Genomic DNA, 26690 nt, shown 5'->3' on the forward strand with positions numbered 1-26690 from the left:
TGGCAGGCACCGGCCTTACTACATATGTAAGATTTCATTCACTGGACAGGTCCTATGGCTGCTCTATGATTAACGTGTTATAAATTCAGTCATGTCAGCCATCTTAGATTTGTAATAAGAGATCTAGAGGATAAATGCAAGGAGCAGACTTGAACCGGTACCCAAGACCTCCAATCTCTAGCCTGAATGCTCCAACCATTTCACCAATGGTATCCAGTCTAGCTCCACTACTGATTTCAGACTAAATACTACTTATTTGTAACATCATCCTGAGCCAGTTTTTCCTGGGAAGTTTCTGTTAAATCTATACTGTCCACTTAATTCAGCCAGTTTTTTTATAACTGTTTAATGTAATATTTCTTTCAATATGCATTGTACAGCCTCCACAGAAATTGCTTTGTTGTCAGTACATTCCAATGAATCCGTGATCAGGTGTGTAATACTGATATTACTATTATCAATCTATATGTTAATTGGTGATAAGTTATTAAAAATATAAATATTAATCCTTCTAATAATATCTATGAGAAGTTAATTAATGTAAAGAGAAGTCAAAAGTTCTGGATTGAGCAATTTCCAGGTGATTTCAACAGGAAGATTTAGAAAAATGAGTGTTATTCAGCAGCAGGCAGAGTTTGTACAGAGAACATCAGGATTTACACTTGTACAGTCATATCAGAGAAGCATGATGTGATTTCACTCCCAGGAAACGAACAAGAAAACAAAATCTGATGTTTACAACTGGTTCTTACAAATGTATCAAAAGTAAATGTTTAAAATGACAATAATGATTTTTTACAATTCTGTGACATCCGTGTCATCTAAAAATATGGCATACCTGTCAAGGATCAAATGTTGACAAACTGGATTATGAACTTTTGCACTCTTTGGTCATTTTCTCAGGTTTATAAATTACAAGCCTCCAACAGGACATCCATCCAACTGATATACCAAGCTAATTACGGTACAGAAATAGTCAAATAACAGGTAAAAAGATGCATAATATGTCATAGAACTTGACAATAAAGGGAGACAATTTGTACCAGGGGAGGTAACTCTTTATGTACATATAGTAGAGGGGAGGTCACTCTAGAAGAACCTAATAATTTGAAGTACAGTGTACTAATATGATAACAAATCTCTGAAACAGTATCAATTAAAAGCATTCCAATTAAAATTTAACATTTATACAATACTAGGCCTGTACATAGGGAAACAGTCCTCCCCAATTCTGTACTAAATCTTTATTTACAATTTCATATTTACATTATATTTACATCATCAGTCTTTAGTTTTTCATTTGGTTCTGTGCTTGTAAACTCTCAGATATACACATACACCACAAATACTATAACAAGTAAAAAAATAGATTTCCTCACTACTGACTATGATAATAATATTAAACTTTCCGTCCCTGGAAGATGTCCAGTAATGTGTAATTCAGTCAAATTAAGCAATGTTTAAAATCAAGTAGAATGTTGTAGGCTTATTGTATATGGAGAACATCACAAGCTGTTTAACACAATCACGGTCACAAATCTATTTAACAGGTTTTATATGGCTCAATGATTTTTTTTTCATGATTTTATTTCCATCAATATAAAAAGGTGATAAAACATTTACATCATTAAACTAAAATGACTAACATGCAGTTGAATTTTGGAAGACACTTTTCCATTTTAATACTTCTTAGTGAATTTTCAAAGCAGTTGATTTTTTTTCAGTGTTTGGACGAGTGCTATAAGTACATGTATATTGAAGCTGTATATAGGAAACTAGATTCCCGGACAATAAAACACAGCTCACATGGTTCAGTAACAATAATATCAGGGGTGTCAGAAAACAAGAGGCTCATGGGGCCTGTATCGCTTACATGGTTCAGTAGCAATAATATCAGGGGTGTCAGAAAAAAAACAAAAAAACAAAACATAAATAAGCTGGATACAGTTGGTTTAATTTCCACTCAACCTAGAACCATTTTTTTTCACATGAGTTAGAACCAGTTGATTTTCGACTCAAGCTTAAGCTGGTTTTTGCCATGAGCTAGAACCAATTGGTTTCAGCTTTGACTCAATCTAGAGCCAGTTGGTTTTGACTTAAGTTAGAAGCAGTTGGTTTTTTAATTGAGCTAGAAGCAGTTGGTTTTTTAATTGAGCTAGAAGCAGTATGTGGGTTTTTGACTCGAGCTAGAAACAGTGGGTTTTTAACTCGAGCTAGATAGAAACAGTGGGTTTTTGACTCGAGCTAGATAGAAACAGTGGGTTTTTGACTCGAGCTAGATAGAAACAGTGGGTTTTTGACTCGAGCTAGAAACAGTGGGTTTTTAACTCGAGCTAGAAACAGTGGGTTTTTGACTCGAGATAGAAAAAGTGGGTTTTTGACTCGAGATAGAAACAGTGGGTTTTTGACTCGAGCTAGAAACAGTAGGTTTTTGACTCGAGCTAGAACCAGTACGGGGTTTTTTGACTCGAGCCACAGCAAGGTTTAAATGAAGTGAAATTCCTGCCCTCCATACCTGTATCACAATATAATGTTGGTTTTTTTTTCTCTTTTTTTTTATAATCTGTGCCAAACAGTTGAGCATATTTTTATGTAGAGCATGAATTATACTGGCTTAAAATGTCAGAAAACTAATATAAAGATGAATGTAAAAAAGTCATTTCAACAGATACTTGATAGTTTCATGCTTTTTTGTTTCAAACTCATGAAATTATTAATACTGTACAATTTTTGTAAAAGTGAGAACATTTTCATAAAATATTAATCCATCCATACACATCATGCCACACCTACATGTCTTACACATATGCACACATGTACATATGCACACATGTACATTTGCATGTGTACATATCCACACGTGTACATATCCACACAGGTACATATCCACACGTACATATCCACACACAGTTAATACTTTTGTAGAGTTTCAAACACCATTGTTCTCAGCAGAAATGTCTTGATTGTGAGATGTACATCATATCACCTAAAACACTGGCCCGACAGCTGGACACTGGCCCGACAGCTGGACAACGAAATTAAATTATGTTGATCATATGATGGAAAAGTGAGGGCTACAATAGTGTTATATTTCACCAGCATTACCAAAGTAAAAGTTAAAAGGGTGAAGTTATCTAGAGACAGTTATCATGTGATGTTATAACCTCATTTAATAATATGTAACAGTGTATTTGATTGGATTAAGTCGATCACATGACTGGCTGACAATGTGTAGCCCCACTATAAGGAGTCTCAATCTTACATGTCTGAAGACTTCAAGACAACAACATGAATAATAAACTACAATATCGGCCAGCATATTTCACGAGGAAGAAACAAATCCGATTCTTTGATAAAAGCAAACTTTAAACACAACAGAAGCAACAAAGTCTGCTTTGATATGTTGAGATTTCTTGAAGAAAAGTGGTCAAGAAAATATCACATTTTAACGATTTGAACCAGTGCCCTGTGAAATTTTAACTAAATTAAATAATTTCTGTGTAATTTTTTCGGTATAATCAATAATTTATTGCCCTTGCTCTGGGGAGACACGAATATTTGTTTAATCGAGGTGACATGTGAGGGTGAGCAAATATTGTAAATATCAACGGTCGTCTCATGTAGAGGGCGCCACCTACATAACTACAGGTGTATACCAGTAACTTGAACCGTTTATGATTAGATATCCTTTGATTTAATGATCTGGAAGACAGTTAATGATATCATGGAGATTGTCTGAGAACAGCATAAACGATGGTGAGGAAATATTGATTTACAAGCAAAAAATATTATCATCAAGAAAAAATCTGCAAATTACAATAACCGCCTCAAATAAGAAAATATATTCTCCATCATACTGCATTTGGAAGCAATGCATTTTCCTTTTAATTCCGAAGTAACAAAATTTTACAATTTTGTATCTTGAAAAGTTACCAATGACTGTTGCATAGAGAAACCTATATCAGGCAATGGTTATTTTTCTACTTTGTTAGCTGTACACATCATCAGTTTTATATATGGAGATTTTTTCTACTTTGATAGCTGTACAGACCATCAGTTTTATATAAATGGAGATTTTTTCTACTTTGAGAGCTGTACAGATCATCAGTTTTATATATGGAGATTTTTTCTACTTTGATAGCTGAATATATCAATGTATTACACTGACAATAGACATGTATGTTAGTGTCACTGACAATAGACATGTATGTTAGTGTCACTGACAATAGACATGTATGTAGGTGTTACTGACAATAGACATGTATGTTAGTGTTATATGTAAGTGTTACTGACAATAGACATGTATGTTAGTGTCACTGACAATAGACATGTATGTTAGTGTTACTGACAATAGACATGTATGTTAGTGTCACTGACAATAGACACGTATGTTAGTGATACTGACAATAGACATGTATGTTATAGTGTTACTGACAATAGACATGTATGTAGGTGTTACTGACAATAGACATGTATGTTAGTGTTACTGACAATAGACATGTATGTTAGTGTCACTGACAATAGACATGTATGTTAGTGTCACTGACAATAGACATGTATGTTAGTGTCACTGACAATAGACATGTATGTAGGTGTTACTGACAATAGACATGTATGTTAGTGTTACTGACAATAGACCTGTATGTTAGTGTCACTGACAATAGACATGTATGTTAGTGTTACTGACAATAGACATGTATGTTAGTGTTACTGACAATAGACATGTATGTTAGTGTTACTGACAATAGACACGTATGTTAGTGTTACTGACAATAGACATGTATGTTAGTGTTACTGACAATAGACATGTATGTAGGTGTTACTGACAATAGACACGTATGTTAGTGTCACTGACAATAGACATGTATGTAGGTGTTACTGACAATAGACATGTATGTTAGTGTTACTGACAATAGACATGTATGTTAGTGTCACTGACAATAGACATGTATGTTAGTGTTACTGACAATAGACATGTATGTTAGTGTCACTGACAATAGACATGTATGTAGGTGATACTGACAATAGACATGTATGTTAGTGTTACTGACAATAGACATGTATGTTAGTGTCACTGACAATAGACATGTATGTAAGTGTCACTGACAATAGACATGTATGTAGGTGTTACTGACAATAGACATGTATGTTAGTGTCACTGACAATAGACATGTATGTTAGTGTTACTGACAATAGACATGTATGTAGGTGTTACTGACAATAGACATGTATGTTAGTGTTACTGACAATAGACATGTATGTTAGTGTTACTGACAATAGACATGTATGTTAGTGTCACTGACAATAGACATGTATGTTAGTGTCACTGACAATAGACATGTATGTTAGTGTTACTGACAATAGACATGTATGTTAGTGATACTGACAATAGACATGTATGTTAGTGTCATTGACAATAGAGATGTATGTTAGTGTTATTGACAATAGACATGTATGTTAGTGTCATTGACAATAGACATGTATGTTAGTGTCACTGACAATAGACATGTATGTTAGTGTTACTGACAATAGACATGTATGTTAGTGTCACTGACAATAGACATGTATGTAAGTGTTACTGACAATAGACATGTATTAGTGTTACTGACAATAGACATGTATGTTAGTGTTACTGACAATAGACATGTATGTTAGTGTTACTGACAATAGACATGTATGTTAGTGTTACTGACAATAGACCTGTATGTTAGTGTTACTGACAATAGACCTGTATGTTAGTGTTACTGACAATAGACATGTATGTTAGTGTTACTGACAATAGACATGTATGTTAGTGTTACTGACAATAGACATGTATGTTAGTGTTACTGACAATAGACATGTATGTTAGTGTCACTGACAATAGACATGTATGTTAGTGTTACTGACAATAGACATGTATGTTAGTGTTTCTGACAATAGACCTGTATGTAAGTGTTACTGACAATAGACATGTATGTTAGTGTCACTGACAATAGACATGTATGTTAGTGTCACTGACAATAGACATGTATGTAAGTGTCACTGACAATAGACATGTATGTTAGTGTTACTGACAATAGACATGTATGTTAGTGTCACTGACAATAGACATGTATGTTAGTGTCACTGACAATAGACATGTATGTTAGTGTCACTGACAATAGACATGTATGTTAGTGTTACTGACAATAGACATGTATGTTAGTGTCACTGACAATAGACATGTATGTTAGTGTCACTGACAATAGACATGTATGTTAGTGTTCACTGACAATAGACATGTATGTTAGTGTCACTGACAATAGACATGTATGTTAGTGTTACTGACAATAGACATGTATGTTAGTGTTCACTGACAATAGACATGTATGTTAGTGTCACTGACAATAGACATGTATGTTAGTGATACTGACAATAGACACGTATGTTAGTGTTACTGACAATAGACATGTATGTTAGTGTTACTGACAATAGACATGTATGTTAGTGTCACTGACAATAGACATGTATGTTAGTGTTACTGACAATAGACATGTATGTTAGTGTCACTGACAATAGACATGTATGTTAGTGTTACTGACAATAGACACGTATGTTAGTGTCACTGACAATAGACCTGTATGTTAGTGTTACTGACAATAGACATGTATGTTAGTGTTACTGACAATAGACATGTATGTTAGTGTTACTGACAATAGACATGTATGTAGGTGTTACTGACAATAGACATGTATGTTAGTGTTACTGACAATAGACATGTATGTTAGTGTTACTGACAATAGACATGTATGTTAGTGTCACTGACAATAGACATGTATGTTAGTGTTACTGACAATAGACACGTATGTTAGTGTTACTGACAATAGACATGTATGTTAGTGTCACTGACAATAGACATGTATGTTAGTGTTACTGACAATAGACATGTATGTTAGTGTTACTGACAATAGACATGTATGTTAGTGTCACTGACAATAGACATGTATGTTAGTGTTACTGACAATAGACATGTATGTTAGTGTTACTGACAATAGACATGTATGTTAGTGTTGTGTTTTTTGTACAAAGACAAGGCAGGCCTACATGTAGTTATCAATAAATCATAAATAACAAAGGAAGGCTTTCAGTAACACATTACATTACAGACGTCAAAATAAAAATTTATTTTAAATCTAGAACAAATGCTGAGTATCTAAAGTAAATGCAATGTTTTTTTCTAAATATCTAAAGCAGGGTTTAATCATCGGAGCCCAGTTGTTCAAAAGGTGATCAGGCTAATCACATTTTAACATTTTTCAAATGGGCCCAATTCTAAATCTTTTTCTGTACATCTCAATCTTGGTTACACTGTAATAGTAAAAATTTCTAAAATTACCCTGAATACATAATATAAGTAGATTGATAATAAATATTTCTAAATCTTTTCCATAAAGTATCTAAATCCGGTCAACAACATATAAAATACTGGCTGTGGACAAGGGGAGGTAACTCTTTATTACCATCAACTGTTTTGGCAGTATTGGAGCTGAAGTAGCAAAAAAAAGAGGAAATTTATAAAATAACAATCGTAGATTTAAATACACTAATGCTAAGATATACTTTTAAACATTCATGGTGAAATTTGATTTTGAAGTCTAATTTTAAATATTATCCTGAGAAAGATTTTCAGATTGTCCTAAAGATATTTTACATTGTAAGCACGCTGCAGCAGTAACCATAAGTCCACAAAACAATTAAAAAAATATTGAGAAGTAAACAAAAGCTTTGTTTTCTTCTAAAAAAATTGATACAGAAACTTGATGCTCACACTACATACTGAATAATACTGGTAGGGAACTTTGAGGAATAATCTGTGTTATTTTTGGTATATATACTTTACAACCGCTCATCTAGAAGTCAATTGTATACTGATGTAAAATATTCAAACCTGGAGGATTATATATATCAGCTGTACACAAACATTCTTCCACTAGATACACACCAATTCTGACATGAAGTAAAATGTTACAATTATAACATCATTTTAGCAGTTTTGGCTCTGATGCACTGTATTTACACATTGTGTATACATGTCAATATCTCAAACATTTTTGCTGTCAACTTCTCACTCTGCTAAACTGACGACACAAATCTACCTTAATACTAATCAAAATAGTAAAATTAACTGTTTAAGTTTTCGACACACACACTTAATCAGTCTCACCCCAGTAAAATCAGAAAAGGAAAACAGTAAAATGGAGGAATGAAATAATGGCGTGACCAGGTCATAGTGTTTCTCCCAGAATTCTATCACTCAGCAAGTCTGTGGCCTGTTGTAAGGCTATTATTAAATAAGAGATCTGTGTTTTCATTGGTAACCAGTTCTGGTCGCTGAGAACATCTTTGAGGGCCGCCGCGATTCCGGGGAACACTTGCGGGGTATTGAGATCCTCGGGATGAGGCGACATTAAAATGTTCCTGTAACAGAAAATGACATTGATTTACATACCGAACTAACTTTTCATACCAAACTAACTTTACATACCAAACTAACTTTACATATTTAACTAACTTTACATACCAAACTAACTTTACATACGGAACTAACTTTACATACGGAACTAACTTTACATACGGAACTAACTTTACATACGGAACTAACTTTACATACGGAACTAACTTTCCATACCAAACTAACTTTACATACCGAACTAACTTAATAAAAAATTACATACTGAACTAACTTTACATACCAAACTAACTAAACCTACTCAACTAACTTTACATACTGAACTAACTTTACATACCGAACTAACTTTACCTACTGAACTAACTTTACATACCAAACTAACTTTACATACCGAACTAACTTTACATACCCAACTAACTTTACATACGGAACTAACTTTACATACCGAACTAACTTTACCTACTCAACTAACTTTACGTACTGAACTAACTTTACATACCGAACTAACTTTACCTACTGAACTAACTTTACATACCAAACTAACTTTACATACCGAACTAACTTTACATACCCAACTAACTTTACATACGGAACTAACTTTACATACGGAACTAACTTTACATACCGAACTAACTTTACATACCAAACTAACTTTCCATACCAAACTAACTTTACATACCAAACTAACTTTACATATTTAACTAACTTTACATACCGAACTAACTTTACATACTGAACTTTACATACCGAACTAACTTTACATACCGAACTAACTTTACATACCGAACTAACTTTACATACCGAACTAACTTTACATACCGAACTAACTTTACATACCGAACTAACTTTACATACCGAACTAACTTTACATACCAAACATACTGAACTAACTTAATAAAAAATTACATACCGAACTTACTTTACATACCAAACTAACTTTACATATTTAACTAACTTTACATACCGAACTAACTTTACATACCGAACTAACTTTACATACCAAACTGATTTTACATACCGAACTAACTTTACATATTTAACTAACTTTACATACCGAACTAACTTTACATACCGAACTAACTTTACATACCAAACTAACTTTACATACTGAACTAACTTTACATACCGAACTAACTTTACATACCGAACTAACTTTACATACCAAACTAACTTTACATACCAAACTAACTTTACATACCAAACTAACTTTACATACCGAACTAACTTTACATACTGAACTAACTTTACATACCAAACTAACTTTACATACCAAACTAACTTTACATACCAAACTAACTTTACATACCAAACTAACTTTACATACCAAACTGACTTTACGTACCGAACTAACTTTACATATTTAACTAACTTTACATACCAAACTAATTTTACGTACCGAACTTACTTTACATACTGAACTAACTTTACATACCGAACTAACTTTACATACCGAACTAACTTTACATACGGAACTAACTTTACATACCGAACTAACTTTACATACTGAACTAACTTTACATACCAAACTGATTTTACGTACCGAACTAACTTTACATATTTAACTAACTTTACATACCAAACTAATTTTACGTACCGAACTAACTATACATATTTAACTAACTTTACATACTGAACTAACTTTACATACTGAACTAACTTTACATACTGAACTAACTTTACATACGGAACTAACTTTACGTACTGAACTAACTTTACATACCGAACTAACTTTACCTACTGAACTAACTTTACATACCAAACTAACTTTACATACCGAACTAACTTTACATACCCAACTAACTTTACATACGGAACTAACTTTACATACGGAACTAACTTTACATACCGAACTAACTTTACATACCAAACTAACTTTCCATACCAAACTAACTTTACATACCAAACTAACTTTACATATTTAACTAACTTTACATACCGAACTAACTTTACATACTGAACTTTACATACCGAACTAACTTTACATACCGAACTAACTTTACATACCGAACTAACTTTACATATTTAACTAACTTTACATACCGAACTAACTTTACATACCGAACTAACTTTACATACCGAACTAACTTTACATACCAAACATACTGAACTAACTTAATAAAAAATTACATACCGAACTTACTTTACATACCAAACTAACTTTACATATTTAACTAACTTTACATACCGAACTAACTTTACATACCGAACTAACTTTACATACCAAACTGATTTTACGTACCGAACTAACTTTACATATTTAACTAACTTTACATACCGAACTAACTTTACATACCGAACTAACTTTACATACCAAACTAACTTTACATACCGAACTAACTTTACATACCGAACTAACTTTACATACCGAACTAACTTTACATACCAAACTAACTTTACATACCAAACTAACTTTACATACCAAACTAACTTTACATACTGAACTAACTTAATAAAAAATTACATACTGAACTAACTTTACATACCAAACTAACTTTACATACCAAACTAACTTTACATACCAAACTAACTTTACATACCAAACTAACTTTACATACCAAACTGACTTTACGTACCGAACTAACTTTACATATTTAACTAACTTTACATACCAAACTAATTTTACGTACCGAACTTACTTTACATACTGAACTAACTTTACATACCGAACTAACTTTACATACCGAACTAACTTTACATACGGAACTAACTTTACATACCGAACTAACTTTACATACTGAACTAACTTTACATACCAAACTGATTTTACGTACCGAACTAACTTTACATATTTAACTAACTTTACATACCAAACTAATTTTACGTACCGAACTAACTATACATATTTAACTAACTTTACATACTGAACTAACTTTACATACTGAACTAACTTTACATACTGAACTAACTTTACATACGGAACTAACTTTACATACGGAACTAACTTTACATACTGAACTAACTTTACATACGGAACTAACTTTACATACGGAACTAACTTTACATACTGAACTAACTTAATAAAAAATTACATACTGAACTAACTTTACATACCAAACTGATTTTACGTACCGAACTAACTTTACATATTTAACTAACTTTACATACCAAACTAATTTTACGTACCGAACTAACTATACATATTTAACTAACTTTACATACCGAACTAACTTTACATACTGAACTAACTTTACATACTGAACTAACTTTCCATACCGAACTAACTTTACATACCGAACTAACTTTACATACCGAACTAACTTTACATACGGAACTAACTTTACATACGGAACTAACTTTACATACGGAACTAACTTTACATACCGAACTAACTTTACCTACCGAACTAACTTTACATACGGAACTAACTTTACATACCAAACTAACTTTACATACCAAACTAACTTTACATACTGAACTAACTTTACATACCAAACTAACTTTACATACCGAACTAACTTTACCTACCGAACTAACTTTACATACGGAACTAACTTTACATACCGAACTTACTTTACATACCAAACTAACTTTACATACCGAACTAACTTTACATACCAAACTAACTTTACCTACCGAACTAACTTTACATACGGAACTAACTTTACATACCGAACTTACTTTACATACCGAACTAACTTTACATACCGAACTAACTTTACATACGGAACTAACTTTACATACTGAACTAACTTTACATACCGAACTAACTTTACATACCAATACCAAACTAACTTTACATACCAAACTAACTTTACATACTGAACTAACTTTACCTACCGAACTAACTTTACATACCAAACTAACTTTACATACCAAACTAACTTTACATACCAAACTAACTTAACATACCGAACTAACTTTACATACCAAACTAACTTTACATACCAATTTAAACTAACTTTACATACCAAACTAACTTAACATACTGAACTAACTTTACATACCGAACTAACTTTACATACCGAACTAACTTTACATACCAAACTAACTTTACATACTTAACTAACTTAACATATTTAACTAACTTTATATATTTAATTAACTTTACATACCAAACTAAATTTAACTGTGAGGTCATGCAGACTCTTTTAACTGTGAGGTCATGTAGACTCATTAGCTGTGAGGTCATGTAGACTCTTTAATTGTGAGGTCATGTAGACTCTTTAACTGTGAGGTCATGTAGACTCTTTAACTGTGAGGTCATGTAGACTCTTTTAACTGTGAGGTCATGTAAACTCTTTAACTGTGAGGTAGCAGCCTAGAAAGCTATAGGGCCGCGATTGGACTTTTTTATATAAACGCATACGGTCTAGTCTGTAAAAAGACTTTTATTACTATTAGACAAATATTAACATCGCTTCTAAAAGGATGCAAGACAAATATCTATATGTACCTTCCTACATGTAAAAGTATTTTAATTATGCAAAGACTATTTCAAAGTTATCTTAGCAATAACTTATACCTATTTTTTATCATATTGTTGTTGCTTATATGTATGGATGTTGAACGAAACCCAGGTCCAATAACTAATGAGCTCTCAATCTTCCACTTAAATATTAGAAGTTTTAGAAACAAAATAGACTATATCGCAAACATAGCAAGTGATTACAATATAATATCACTGACAGAAACTCACCTTGATAATAACATACTTACTCGTGATATAGAATTACAAGGTTTTAGTGAACCGTTCAGGGCTGATAGAAATTTTGCTGGAGGTGGAATCCTAGTATATGTTTCATCTCAAATAAAAGCTAATAGACGCTTGGACTTAGAAATTCCTAATAGTGAGTTAATATGGATACAACTAGATTTTCCGCATAGTAGTATCTTGGTGTGCACAGTGTATAGACCTCCAAATACCATTAATGCCTTTTGGGAATTATTTCGTGCATCAGTAGAGAAAGCTCTGGATTTATCGTTAAAAATAATTATTGTAGGTGATTTAAATGTTGATATGCTCACTGTATCAAGGCAACATCCTTTATCAGATATTTTGAATGATTTTAATTTGAACAATGTTATAAATGATCCTACTCGGATAACAGTCAATAGTGAAACTCTTCTTGATCCAGTAATTATCTCAGAACAAATTAAAACTATTGAATCGTCCGTTTTACCTATAGATAGAACTATCAGTGATCATGAAGCATGTCTTGTATATATAGAAATACCGTGTAAAATCAATGTAGCTTTTAAACGTGAAATATGGTGCTATAAACAATCGGATTTTAATGAACTTAACAGGCAAATTGAAAATTTTGCTTGGGATGAAATGTTTAATGAGACTGGAAATATTGATGATGCTTGTGAAAAGTTTACCAATACATTTAAATCCATGGTTAGCACGTGCATTCCAAAAAAGTGTATTACTATTAGACCTAATGATAAGCCATGGATGACGTCTGAACTGAGAAAAAGCATTCGAGTACGAGACAGACTACATAAAAAATGCAGAAAAAGTAAGCGCGATACAGATATTAACTCTTTTAAAAGAGCTAGAAATAAAGTCAATAATATGAAAAAATATGCACGTGAATCATTTTATAATAATGTAGAAGGGCTTATTGACAGTTATGTAATATCGGACCCCAAATCGTATTGGAGATTGTTAAGAAGGTTATTAAAAACTAGCGCCAAATCAACTGAAATTCCTTCACTGATTGATCCAGTTCATGGCAACATTGTATATGATGACTCTAAAAAGGCTGAAGTGTTAAATAATTATTTCTCATCTATCACAAATCTTGATGACAGTGATACTATAGTTCCATCTTTAGATTCTAGAACAAATTCTTCTTTGTCATCTATTCAAGTTAGCAACTCGGAAATCAAAGATGTTTTGGAAGTATTGAAATTAGGTAAAGCTCCGGGTAATGATGGCATTAGCCACCATATGTTAAGATATACTGCAAAAACAATATGCAAACCCCTTGAACTATTATTTAATATGTCTTTGTCAAAATGTATATACCCGTCCCTATGGAAACAAGCAATAGTTATGCCTTTATATAAAAAAGAAGACAAACACTTGCCTTCGAACTACAGACCTATCTCCCTTCTTTCAGCCGTAGGGAAAGTTTTTGAACGAGTCATCGTTAAGCATATTCACAATTATTTTTTGGAAAATTTATTGTTCTATTCAAGACAGTCAGGTTTTATGTCAAACCATTCGACTGTGCACCAACTTATTGAAATTTATCATAATATCTGTTTAAATCTAGAGGAAAAGAAACATACTTGCGTTATATTTTGTGACATTTCCAAGGCATTCGATAGAGTTTGGCATAAAGGTTTGATCGAAAAGTTAAAATCTTATGGTGTTACAGGACAGTTTTTGAAATGGATAATTAACTACCTTCATTCCAGGCAACAACAAGTGTTTATAGGTGGATCGTTTTCTAATAGTCAGGTTCTTAAAGCAGGCGTACCACAGGGTTCAGTATTAGGCCCACTTTTATTTTTAATATATATAAATGACATATCAGAAAATCTAATCAGTGTATCAAGGCTTTTTGCTGACGATACATCTCTGATTTTTGGCTCTAGTTCATGTAATGAAATTAAACAAGTCATGAACCACGACCTAAATTGTATAAATGAATGGTCTAAGAAATGGTTAGTTACTTTCAATTCAAATAAGACAGACGTACTATTTATTTCAAATATTTTAAAAAATCACAATTTAGAACTTATGTTAGGTGATGACGTTTTAAAATTTTCAGATAAACATAAGCACCTTGGAATCACATTTAGTGCTGATGCGAAATGGAGTGATCATGTTGAAATTATTTGCAAAAGTGCTTCAAAAAGAATAAATGCTCTAAGACAAATCAAATTTTTGGTAAATAGGAACATTCTTGGCAAAATTTATAAATGTTTTATCTTGCCTTTAATGGAATATGCTTGTGAACTTTGGAGTGGATTAACCAAAGCAAACATCGAATCACTAGAGAAACTTCAATTAGAAGCTGCCAGGGTGGTAACAGGTCTACCAGTATACGCTAGTAAACATTCTCTATATTCTGAAACAGGATGGGAAACATTAGAAACAAGACGAAAACGGAGAAATCTAACATTATTTTATAAAATGCATAACAAGACAACTCCTTCATATTTATATACATTACTTCCAAGATTAGTAGGTGACAGAACTCCATATCCTCTAAGAAACAATAATAACTACACAATGCTAAATTATAATCTTACCAACACTAGATCATCATTTATACCAGCAACCACAGAAATATGGAATAACCTTCCTGAGAATACCAGAAACCAGACAACAGTTAAAAGTTTTAAAGGTGCTATAACACCTCGTGAAAATAATCTAAATAATACCCCAGATTTCTTTAGTTACGGAACTCGACGCCTTAACATCATATTAACAAAACTTAGACACAATTGCAGCCAGTTAAATTATGACCTATATCGTGTTAATCTTGTAGAATCTCCATCATGTGCTTGTGGTTACCCTTGTGAAAACTCTTTTCATTATTTTTTTCAATGTCCAAATTACACGAATATTAGACGTATAATGTTTAATCAACTCTTACATCATCAGCCTATTCGCTTGCATTTATTGTTGTGTGGAAACGTAGACCTGACGACCGCTGAAAATGAATTCATTTTTCGAACAGTTCAAAATTTTATTCAATTTAGTGACCGTTTCTAATTCATGCATTCGTGTGAACATCTATATCTCTATGTTTATTCTAACTTTAACCTATGTCTTACTTAGAATATGTAATTTGATAATGTTTATATTGTAATATGTTCATATGATGATATGTTAATTCACCAGTATAATTAATTTCGAATGCGTGGTACACGGACAAGAAACCTAGGAAGGAAAAGCTTGATATAAGAGAATGTTCCATGGATTGTGTTTACTACGAACAATTGATAAGTGACCTGTTTTGAATGTGTAGCTAGATAGTGCCACGTATTATTATTTATTATTACTCTGGCCTAATAATTAATAATTTGTGCACATTATTCATGAACATTTCACTTAGTAAATTTATAAAAAATATCAATTTTCATCTTCTCATCCTGATTTCTTTACATCTGTCCCTTTTCCTTCCAACTATTTGCTATCTTTCTATATAAATCAATGTAATCATTTTGTGTCGTTATCACACTTTCTGTAACATATATTTGTGGAGAGGGCTTTTTCTAAGTTGTAATAACTTGTGCCCGATCCTTTTGTTTATAACAATAAAATATTTTCAAATCAAATCAACTGTGAGGTCATGTAGACTCTTTACTGTGAGGTCATTTAGACTCTTTAACTGTGAGGTCATGTAGACTCTTTAACTGTGAGGTCATGTAGACTCTTTAACTGTGAGGTCATTTAGACTCTTTAACTGTGAGGTCATGTAGACTCTTTAACTGTGAGGTCATTTAGACTCTTTAACTGTGAGGTCATGTAGACTCTTTAACTGTGAGGTCATGTAGACTCTTTACTGTGAGGTCATGTAAACTCTTTACTGTGAGGTCATGTAGACTCTTTAACTGTGAGGTCATGTAGACTCTTTAACTGTCGGGTCATGTAAACTCTTTAACTATAAGGTCATGTAGACTCTTTAACTTTGAGGTCATGTAGACTCTTTAACTGTGATGTCATGTAGACTTTTTAATTGTGAGGTCATGTAAACTCTTTAACTGTGAGGTCATGTAGACTCTTTAACTGTGAGGTCATGTAAACTCTTTAATTGTGAGGTCATGTAGACTCTTTAACTGTGAGGTCATGTAAACTCTAACTGTGAGGTCATGTAAACTCTTTAACTGTGAGGTCATGTAAACTCTTTAATTGTGAGGTCATGTAGACTCTTTAACTGTGAGGTCATGTTCTAGACTCTTTTAACTGTGAGGTTATGTAGACTCTTTAACTGTGAGGTCATGTAGACTCTTTAACTGTGAGGTCATGTAGACTCTTTAACTTTGAGGTCATGTAGTCACTCTTTAACTGTGAGGTCATGTAGACTCTTTAACTGTCGGGTCATGTAGACTCTTTAACTGTGAGGTCATGTAAACTCTTTACTGTGAGGTCATGTAGACTCTTTAACTGTGAGGTCATGTAAACTCTTTAATTGTGAGGTCATGTAAACTCTTTAACTGTGAGGTCATGTAGACTCTTTAACTGTGAGGTCATGTAGACTCTTTAACTGTGAGGTCATGTAGACTCTTTAACTATGAGGTCATGTAGACTCTTTAACTGTGAGGTCATGTAGACTCTTTAACTATGAGGTCATGTAGACTCTTTAACTGTGAGGTCATGTAGACTCTTTAACTGTGAGGTCATGTAGACTCTTTAACTGTGAGGTCATGTAGACTCTTTAACTGTGAGGTCATGTAGACTCTTTAACTGTGAGGTCATTTAGACTCTTTAACTGTGAGGTCATTTAGACTCTTTAACTGTGAGGTCATGTAGACTCTTTAACTGTGAGGTCATGTAGACTCTTTAACTGTGAGGTGATGTAGACTCTTTAACTATGAGGTCATGTAGACTCTTTAACTGTGAGGTCATGTAGACTCTTTAACTGTGAGGTCATGTAGACTCTTTAACTGTGAGGTCATGTAGACTCTTTAACTGTGAGGTCATGTAGACTCTTTAACTGTGAGGTCATGTAGACTCTTTAACTGTGAGGTCATGTAGACTCTTTAACTGTGAGGTCATGTAGACTCTTTAACTGTGAGGTCATGTAGACTCTTTAACTGTGAGGTCATGTAGACTCTTTAACTGTGAGGTCATGTAAACTCTTTACTGTGAGGTCATGTAGACTCTTTAACTGTGAGGTCATGTAGACTCTTTAACTGTGAGGTCATGTAGACTCTTTAACTATGAGGTCATGTAGACTCTTTAACTGTGAGGTCATGTAAACTCTTTACTGTGAGGTCATGTAGACTCTTTAACTGTGAGGTCATGTAGACTCTTTAACTGTGAGGTCATGTAGACTCTTTAACTGTGAGGTTATGTAAACTCTTTAACTGTGAGGTCATGTAGACTCTTTAACTGTGAGGTCATGTAGACTCTTTAACTGTGAGGTCATGTAGACTCTTTAACTGTGAGGTCATGTAGACTCTTTAACTGTGAGGTCATGTAGACTCTTTAACTGTGAGGTGATGTAGACTCTTTAATTGTGAGGTCATGTAGACTCTTTAACTGTGAGGTCATGTAAACTCTTTAACTGTGAGGTCATGTAGACTCTTTAACTGTGAGGTTATGTAGACTCTTTAACTGTGAGGTCATGTAGAGCGTAACTTACCTGTACTGTGGTTGCCCTGGTAACCCTTTATCTGTTATAAATACCCGCGGGACCTGTATCAGTTTATGATTCAGGTGGTGTATGTCGTATTCACTACAATAAAGAATCGGTAATTTAAAAATTACATTAGTGTCATCAATGTTACAATTCAAATGATCAGAATATCAAACATTACTATCAAGATTGGAAAACCATTAAAATCAGTTCTGATAGCATGGCTGATTGTACTTATTTTTAACAATAGAATATATATCTATATAAATATACTTACTTTAATTTAGATACATCTATATTTGTTATATTTAATGAAAATATGGAGACTGTTTTTGTGAAGTCGTCAATTCTTGAAATTAAAGTATCTGAAAATAAAAATAGAAGCATAAAAATTTTAATAAACTGTAATTATAAATCAGAAATTGTCAATTTGATCATAAAAATCTAACATTGTCACAAAGTGATGAACTTGTCAGTTTTAGCCAATCAGAGAAATCGCTGAAACTGCATTGAGTTGGATTAATAATGTTTTGTTTTCTTGTCAAGTCAATTGTTATGCATATAATATTCACACTTTTTGACCAAAGACTTTTATTTATTTATTTATTTACTTAATTTCAGTTTTTTCAGTCTTCAAAAATAAAACAAACAAAAACAATTGTATTAATATATCCATTGTCTTACTTTTATGATAAAACATAGTGCTATTTTCTAATACTATGTGTACATGTAATCTTTAATCACCAGAAATGTCCTCGATATTATCTGATATATTGTGTTATAACACTTTCACACAAACTTACCCAGATTGACATTTGCAGCTAAAAACACAGACTTTAAAGTCTGCAAATAAATTTTTCCACTTTCAAAAACGCTGATGTAATTTTGTATATCAAATGGAACAATGGCGCTGTCCGCTAGCCTTAGTATCACATCGGACACAACCTTGGAGACAGTTTCGTGAAGTTCCATCTTAGGATCGATGAAAACTTGAAGATAGTTGATTGTATCCTCCAACGTACTGTAGGCTGGATAGGTCGGCAGGTTTTTATAGAGCTACGGAAAAAACATGCACCAAAGTGTCAAAGTTTTAATTAAATTTCTGTAAGTATTCTTCATATGAATCACAATCATTTGTGAAAATACTGCCACCATCAGCTAGATGTATGCAATTATAAATTAATTTCAGGATAGAAATATCTGAACTGAGGTCGAGCTTGGCCTGAAGTGGAGCTTGGCCTGAAGTGGAAACAGTGGCGCAGAATAAAGACGAGTCGACCATATTACAACATACTCTTACTTTATCAAATATACCTTATTCTACCATGTTTGCTATGTAACGCCAGTTTTGATTGGTTAAAAACCATGTATTATTTTCCAATAACCCATGCTCGTGCCAATAATACACGCTCGTGAGTCACGGCTGTTACAATTTTAAATATCTAATATTCACCCGTTTCATAAAAGGTTACTATAGCCGAGTGGGCTAATGGGTTAGTCTTTCAATATATTTTTATCACGACGCGAGTTCGAATCCTACGGAGGCCCCCACTTTTTTTTTTCTTTTTTTTTAAATTTTCAAAATCAATGCCATATGATAGATGCTCTTGATCGTAGTACTGTATTGCCTGTATATTTCATCAACAAATAATGCAATACTCAAGAAATAAATTACAAGGTTTTCCCGGGGTTTCTTTGCTGTTTTTCTATTAGAAAGAGGTCGATCTCAGAACTAAACAGTACATGCTAGAATAAAAATAATCAACTTTGACTCGTGTATTGTTGCAGGATATACAACTCGGACTCGGATATTTTGCAATTTTAATTAATAACTCAGGCCTGTGGCCTTCGTTACTAATTTAATTGCAAAATATCCTCGTCCTCGTTGTATATCCTGCAATAATACACGAATCATCGTTAATTATTTCTTAAGTAACCTTGACATCTAATTACCTGTACTTACCTTTACATTAAAGGTGTAAGCAGGTGAAAATGAAGGTACGCCGAGGTAATAGTAAAACGGAGAATGGTCACTGTCGCCTTCCAATGGAAAAAACCTACAAAATCACCAATACAATGATACAATATAATTATACAGAGAATGGTCGCTGTCGCCTTCCGATGGAAATATTAATAAACCCTACAAAATCATTAATTATTTGTTACATTTCATAATAATATTATAGGAAAATTAAGAAAAGTTAACTGCAGCTAAAAGTGTCTTTTTGTCCTCCATATTGATGGAGAATCCACAAAGAACTTATTATATATGAAAATTTGAGGGAAAATATAACACTGTGCTAATTGTGTGTATATATATATATATACCTGAAGAAGCCTAGGAGGGCAGAAAGGCCTAGCAGCAAAGTCTTGTTTTTTCGTATTTCTTCATACTTTTTTGTATATATATATAAAGCCAACATTCCCCAAACAAAACTTTGCCAGTCTTCACGATAAACCATTATCCCTCCAGCTCCTACAGTTTACCTACTGCCCCCTACCTTGGTTGTGAACTGTTGGACAGGTCGGGGAACTTTTTGGTCCACATTTGTAGAACAGACATGTCGTGGTAGTCGGGATCGACACATGGAACCTGACCGGCTGCTGTCTTAATCAACGAGTGCAGCAGTGGACTTGCCTCGGCAGAAAACGAGTAATTACCTACAAAATTTCAAAACAATGATATATACCAGGGTACACAGATTTGTACTGGACAGCTTCCGATTCCTAAACTTTTTAGAAGAACAAATTAAATTAACGTAATTGCATTAAGTGTATTTCAGTATATTCAAGTAAGTCATGAAGAAAAGTCTTTATTTTATTTTGTCTTGGAGTATTTACTGTGTCACTTGTTCAGAAAGTTGGTGGTTCAAGTTACCTCCCCTGTTCATATATTCATGTATCATTCAGATATTGTACAGATCCAGAGTTCTGGAGTTATCAGTTTTCTTTGTTTTTTTTTCTATATATTGTAAATACTGAAATACCATATAACCATCAATCTGTGTGCCTGGCACTGTGTTTATCCTGAAAAAACGTCCGGAGGGCTGACACATATTCTCTGATTCAAAGTGGGGGGGTAGGCTTATTACAGGACAATGAAATTACATTTGGCATTTCTACTGAACTGGATTAAATAGGGAGGGGCTTATTACCAGGTATGACAGCTGGATAAATACATTGTGTGGTTCTATTTCGTAATTTACACCTCAACCTTCAGTAGATAGGGGTGGGCTTATTACCAGACATGACCTTATAAGGTAGCACTCTGTAAGTCTCACCTCTGATGACAGCGTCCAGGTTGATGTAAGCTACTGCTCCAGGTAACAACTGTTTTTCGTACTCCTGCATAACAACAAATCATATTTAGATATATTAACAATTCAAACTACAGATTTTTCACAAAATTTTCATATTTTTTTTCCTTTTTAAAAGTTACAAATACAACAGTAAACTTGAGACAAGAATAATAATTCTACATGATCACTCACATGATTGGTTTATTTACACACTGCAAAAAATAAACAACCAATCAGGGCATGTGTAACAAAATCAAATTGATTGGGCAGATTGGGCAGTACAACCTCAGTATTGATCAGTACAACCTCAGGATTGGGCAGTACAACCTCAGTATTGATCAGGAACAACCTCAGATTGGGCGTACAAAAAGACCATCATATTGAATCAGAACAACCTCAGTATTGACGGACGGACGGAGGGTAAACCTATAGTCTCCCCGTTTTTCAAACGGCAGGGGACTAATAATCATGATTGGTCTATTTCCATATTGTAAAAAAATAAACAACCAATCAGGGCACGTGTAACAAAATTAGGAGTCCATAAACCAGTATGGACAATATTTGCATGTATCGAAGTTTATAACGCTCATGAGCCAGTAAAGCAATGATCAGTACAACCTCAGTATTGATCAGTACAACCTCAGTATTGATCAGTACAACCTCAGTATTGGGCAGTACAACCTCAGTATTGATCAGTACAACCTCAGTATTGGGCAGTACAACCTCAGTATTGATCAGTACAACCTCAGTATTGATCAGTACAACCTCAGGATTGGGCAGTACAACCTCAGGATTGATCAGTACAACCTCAGTATTGATCAGTACAACCTCAGTATTGATCAGTACAACCACAGTATTGATCAGTACAACCTCAGCATTGATCAGTACAACCTCAGCATTGATCAGTACAACCTCAGTATTGATCAGTACAACCTCAGCATTGATCAGTACAACCTCAGTATTGATCAGTACAACCTCAGTATTGATCAATACAACCTCAGTATTGATCAGTACAACCTCAGTATTGATCAGTACAACCTCAGCATTGATCAGTATAACCTCAGTATTGATCAGTACAACCTCAGTATTGATCAGTACAACCTCAGCATTGATCAGTACAACCTCAGTATTGATCAGTACAACCTCAGTATTGATCAGTACAATAACACCCGACAAAGATCTGAAGAGAGTTAGTACTTGCTCCATCCTTTCCTACACAGCAGTTTGTTTTTTCTCTTAAAAGCTAGGTGAGATCACTGACGGTCCAGTTCTGTTTTTGTAGAGTCTTTGGGTAAAATTGTTTTCCCAAATGTTCTAGATAGCATGCAACATACTGTTACTATTTTACTTAGTGATGTAGCCAACAGCTACTACATTTGTAGAGGATGACTCTGACTCAAATACGAACCTACGTTTTCACAAGGCAATTAACAATCAAACAAAAATCTGACTGTGCCCGAGAAAAGGTGTCACTAAAATCATCTTATGATAATCCAACTCTACATACCTGTACCCATTCAAATGAACCGATATGTCCATATTTAGTCGCATCCCAGAGTGCAAAGAGAATGGATCTTCGTGGCCGCCAACCTGTAAAAGAAGGAATACATTGTATATCAATTTGCTGATGGTTTACAACATGCACTCTGCTCTTATCTTTGGTAGTGTAGAAATTTCCATTAATGATTTATTTTTTTCATCAAAGGCAAAGCCATAGGAGTTAAGGTGTTACTGGAGGACGGGATACCCTAAATACCGGTATACACAGACAGACCTGTCTATAGAGTGTTACTGGAGGACGGGTCACCCTAAATACCGGTATACACAGACAGACCTGTCTATAGGGTGTTACTGGAGGACGGGTCACCCTAAATACCGGTATACACAGACAGACCTGTCTATAGGGTGTTACTGGAGGACGGGTCACCCTAAATACCGGTATACACAGACAGACCTGTCTATAGGGTATTACTGGAGGACGGGTCACCCTAAATACCGGTATACACAGACAGACCTGTCTATAGGGTGTTACTGGAGGACGGGTCACCCTAAATACCGGTATACACAGACAGACCTGTCTATAGAGTGTTACTGGAGGACCGGTCACCCTAAATACCGGTATACACAGACAGACCTGTCTATAGGGTGTTACTGGAGGACGGGTCACCCTAAATACCGGTATACACAGACAGACCTGTCTATAGAGTGTTACTGGAGGACGGGTCACCCTAAATACCGGTATACACAGACAGACCTGTCTATAGAGTGTTACTGGAGGACGGGTCACCCTAAATACCGGTATACACAGACAGACCTGTCTATAGAGTGTTACTGGAGGACGGGTCACCCTAAATACCGGTATACACAGACAGACCTGTCTATAGAGTGTTACTGGAGGACGGGTCACCCTAAATACCGGTATACACAGACAGACCTGTCTATAGAGTGTTACTGGAGGACGGGTCACCCTAAATACCGGTATACACAGACAGACCTGTCTATAGGGTGTTACTGGAGGACGGGCCACCCTAAATACCGGTATACACAGACAGACCTGTCTATAGGGTGTTACTGGAGGACGGGTCACCCTAAATACCGGTATACACAGACAGACCTGTCTATAGGGTGTTACTGGAGGACGGGTCACCCTAAATACCGGTATACACAGACAGACCTGTCTATAGGGTGTTACTGGAGGACGGGTCACCCTAAATACCGGTATACACAGACAGACCTGTCTATAGGGTGTTACTGGAGGACGGGTCACCCTAAATACCGGTATACACAGACAGACCTGTCTATAGGGTGTTACTGGAGGACGGGTCACCCTAAATACCGGTATACACAGACAGACCTGTCTATAGAGTGTTACTGGAGGACGGGTCACCCTAAATACCGGTATACACAGACAGACCTGTCTATAGGGTGTTACTGGAGGACGGGTCACCCTAAATACCGGTATACACAGACAGACCTTGTCTATAGAGTGTTACTGGAGGACGGGTCACCCTAAATACCGGTATACACAGACAGACCTGTCTATAGGGTGTTACTGGAGGACGGGTCACCCTAAATACCGGTATACACAGACAGACCTGTCTATAGAGTGTTACTGGAGGACGGGTCACCCTAAATACCGGTATACACAGACAGACCTGTCTATAGAGTGTTACAGGAGGACGGGTCACCCTAAATACCGGTATACACAGACAGACCTGTCTATAGAGTGTTACTGGAGGACAGGTCACCCTAAATACCGGTATACACAGACAGACCTGTCTATAGGGTGTTACTGGAGGACGGGTCACCCTAAATACCGGTATACACAGACAGACCTGTCTATAGGGTGTTACTGGAGGACGGGTCACCCTAAATACCGGTATACACAGACAGACCTGTCTATAGAGTGTTACTGGAGGACGGGTCACCCTAAATACCGGTATACACATACAGACCTGTCTATAGGGTGTTACTGGAGGACCGGTCTCCCTAAATACTAGACAAACAGCCTTTGTATATGTTTGTACACTGATGTAGTTAACATGGTATAATTAGAAGAATTATGTTGATACAGTGTAACAACCTTAATCAGTGGTCTATAATACCCGTACCTTTCTCCACTTTGGACGTGAATGCGCGAGCCAGCTCCCAGATAACAGCGTAGCCTGACCCCGCGTCTACGGCTCCTTTCGTCCAGGAATCTATGTGTGCCCCAACAATGATGTATTTATCTGGAACAGAAATACCCATTAAAACTGATGTGGTCAAGGCTGGCCAGGCGTAATTCCTTTAAATACCCATTAAAACTGATGTGGTCAAGGCTGGCCAGGCGTAATTCCTTTAAATACCCATTAAAGCTGATGTGGTCAAGGCTGGCCAGGTGTAATTCCTTTAAATACCCATTAAAACTGATGTGGTCAAGGCTGGCCAGGCGTAATTCCTTTAAATACCCATTAAAACTGATGTGGTCAAGGCTGGCCAGGCGTAATTCCTTTAAATACCCATTAAAACTGATGTGGTCAAGGCTGGCCAGGCGTAATTCCTTTAAATACCCATTAAAACTGATGTGGTCAAGGCTGGCCAGGCGTAATTCCTTTAAATACCCATTAAAACTGATGTGGTCAAGGCTGGCCAGGCGTAATTCCTTTAAATATACCCATTAAAACTGATGTGGTCAAGGCTGGCCAGGCGTAATTCCTTTAAATACCCATTAAAACTGATGTGGTCAAGGCTGGCCAGGCGTAATTCCTTTAAATACCCATTAAAACTGATGTGGTCAAGGCTGGCCAGGCGTAATTCCTTTACAGAACATTTTCATGTGCAGTAATATACTGCAACAAGAGGCCCAATGGGTCTGAATCTCTCACTTCTAGAGCAACTTTGAGGTTGATCTAGGTCATTTATATGCAGACACTAACTAATGCTGATTACCACTTATTAAGTTATCAGAGAAGGCTAGTTACCTGGTAGGTTTATTCAAGAAAATTGTTTAAGCTTCATTTCAGCATACTATTGACACAATATCAGGTCTGGGGAGTCTCTCGGCTTTCAAGATATTGTTTAAAGATTTTAACATATTTTACCCCTGTGACCTTGAATGTAGGTAAAGGTCATTCATTTGAACAGAATTAGGAACCTTCATCCCAACATGCTACACACCAAATATCAAATCCCTGGGTCTCTTATTCAGAAGAA

General features: G+C 34.9%; 1 protein-coding gene across 1 annotated transcript in view; it reads right to left on the reverse strand.

Annotated features, from left to right (window-relative positions):
• Nucleotides 1-6338: 6338 nt before the first annotated feature.
• LOC117345143 (N-acetylated-alpha-linked acidic dipeptidase 2-like) overlaps nucleotides 6339-26690 on the reverse strand; it is a 67651-nt gene continuing 47299 nt past the window's right edge. Inside the window, exons 8-16 of the mRNA XM_033908136.1 lie at nucleotides 25607-25726; nucleotides 23503-23585; nucleotides 21978-22041; nucleotides 21198-21357; nucleotides 20660-20753; nucleotides 19500-19752; nucleotides 18974-19061; nucleotides 18703-18795; nucleotides 6339-8439 (exon numbers count right to left, since the gene is read on the reverse strand). Of these exons, the coding sequence (XP_033764027.1) occupies nucleotides 8247-8439; nucleotides 18703-18795; nucleotides 18974-19061; nucleotides 19500-19752; nucleotides 20660-20753; nucleotides 21198-21357; nucleotides 21978-22041; nucleotides 23503-23585; nucleotides 25607-25726 (1148 nt within the window). The 3' untranslated portion in view covers nucleotides 6339-8246. The remainder of the gene's footprint in view (nucleotides 8440-18702; nucleotides 18796-18973; nucleotides 19062-19499; nucleotides 19753-20659; nucleotides 20754-21197; nucleotides 21358-21977; nucleotides 22042-23502; nucleotides 23586-25606; nucleotides 25727-26690) is intronic.

The sequence above is a fragment of the Pecten maximus genome, chromosome 16 (genome assembly GCF_902652985.1).
Source record: "Pecten maximus chromosome 16, xPecMax1.1, whole genome shotgun sequence".
Classification (NCBI taxonomy): domain Eukaryota; kingdom Metazoa; phylum Mollusca; class Bivalvia; order Pectinida; family Pectinidae; genus Pecten; species Pecten maximus.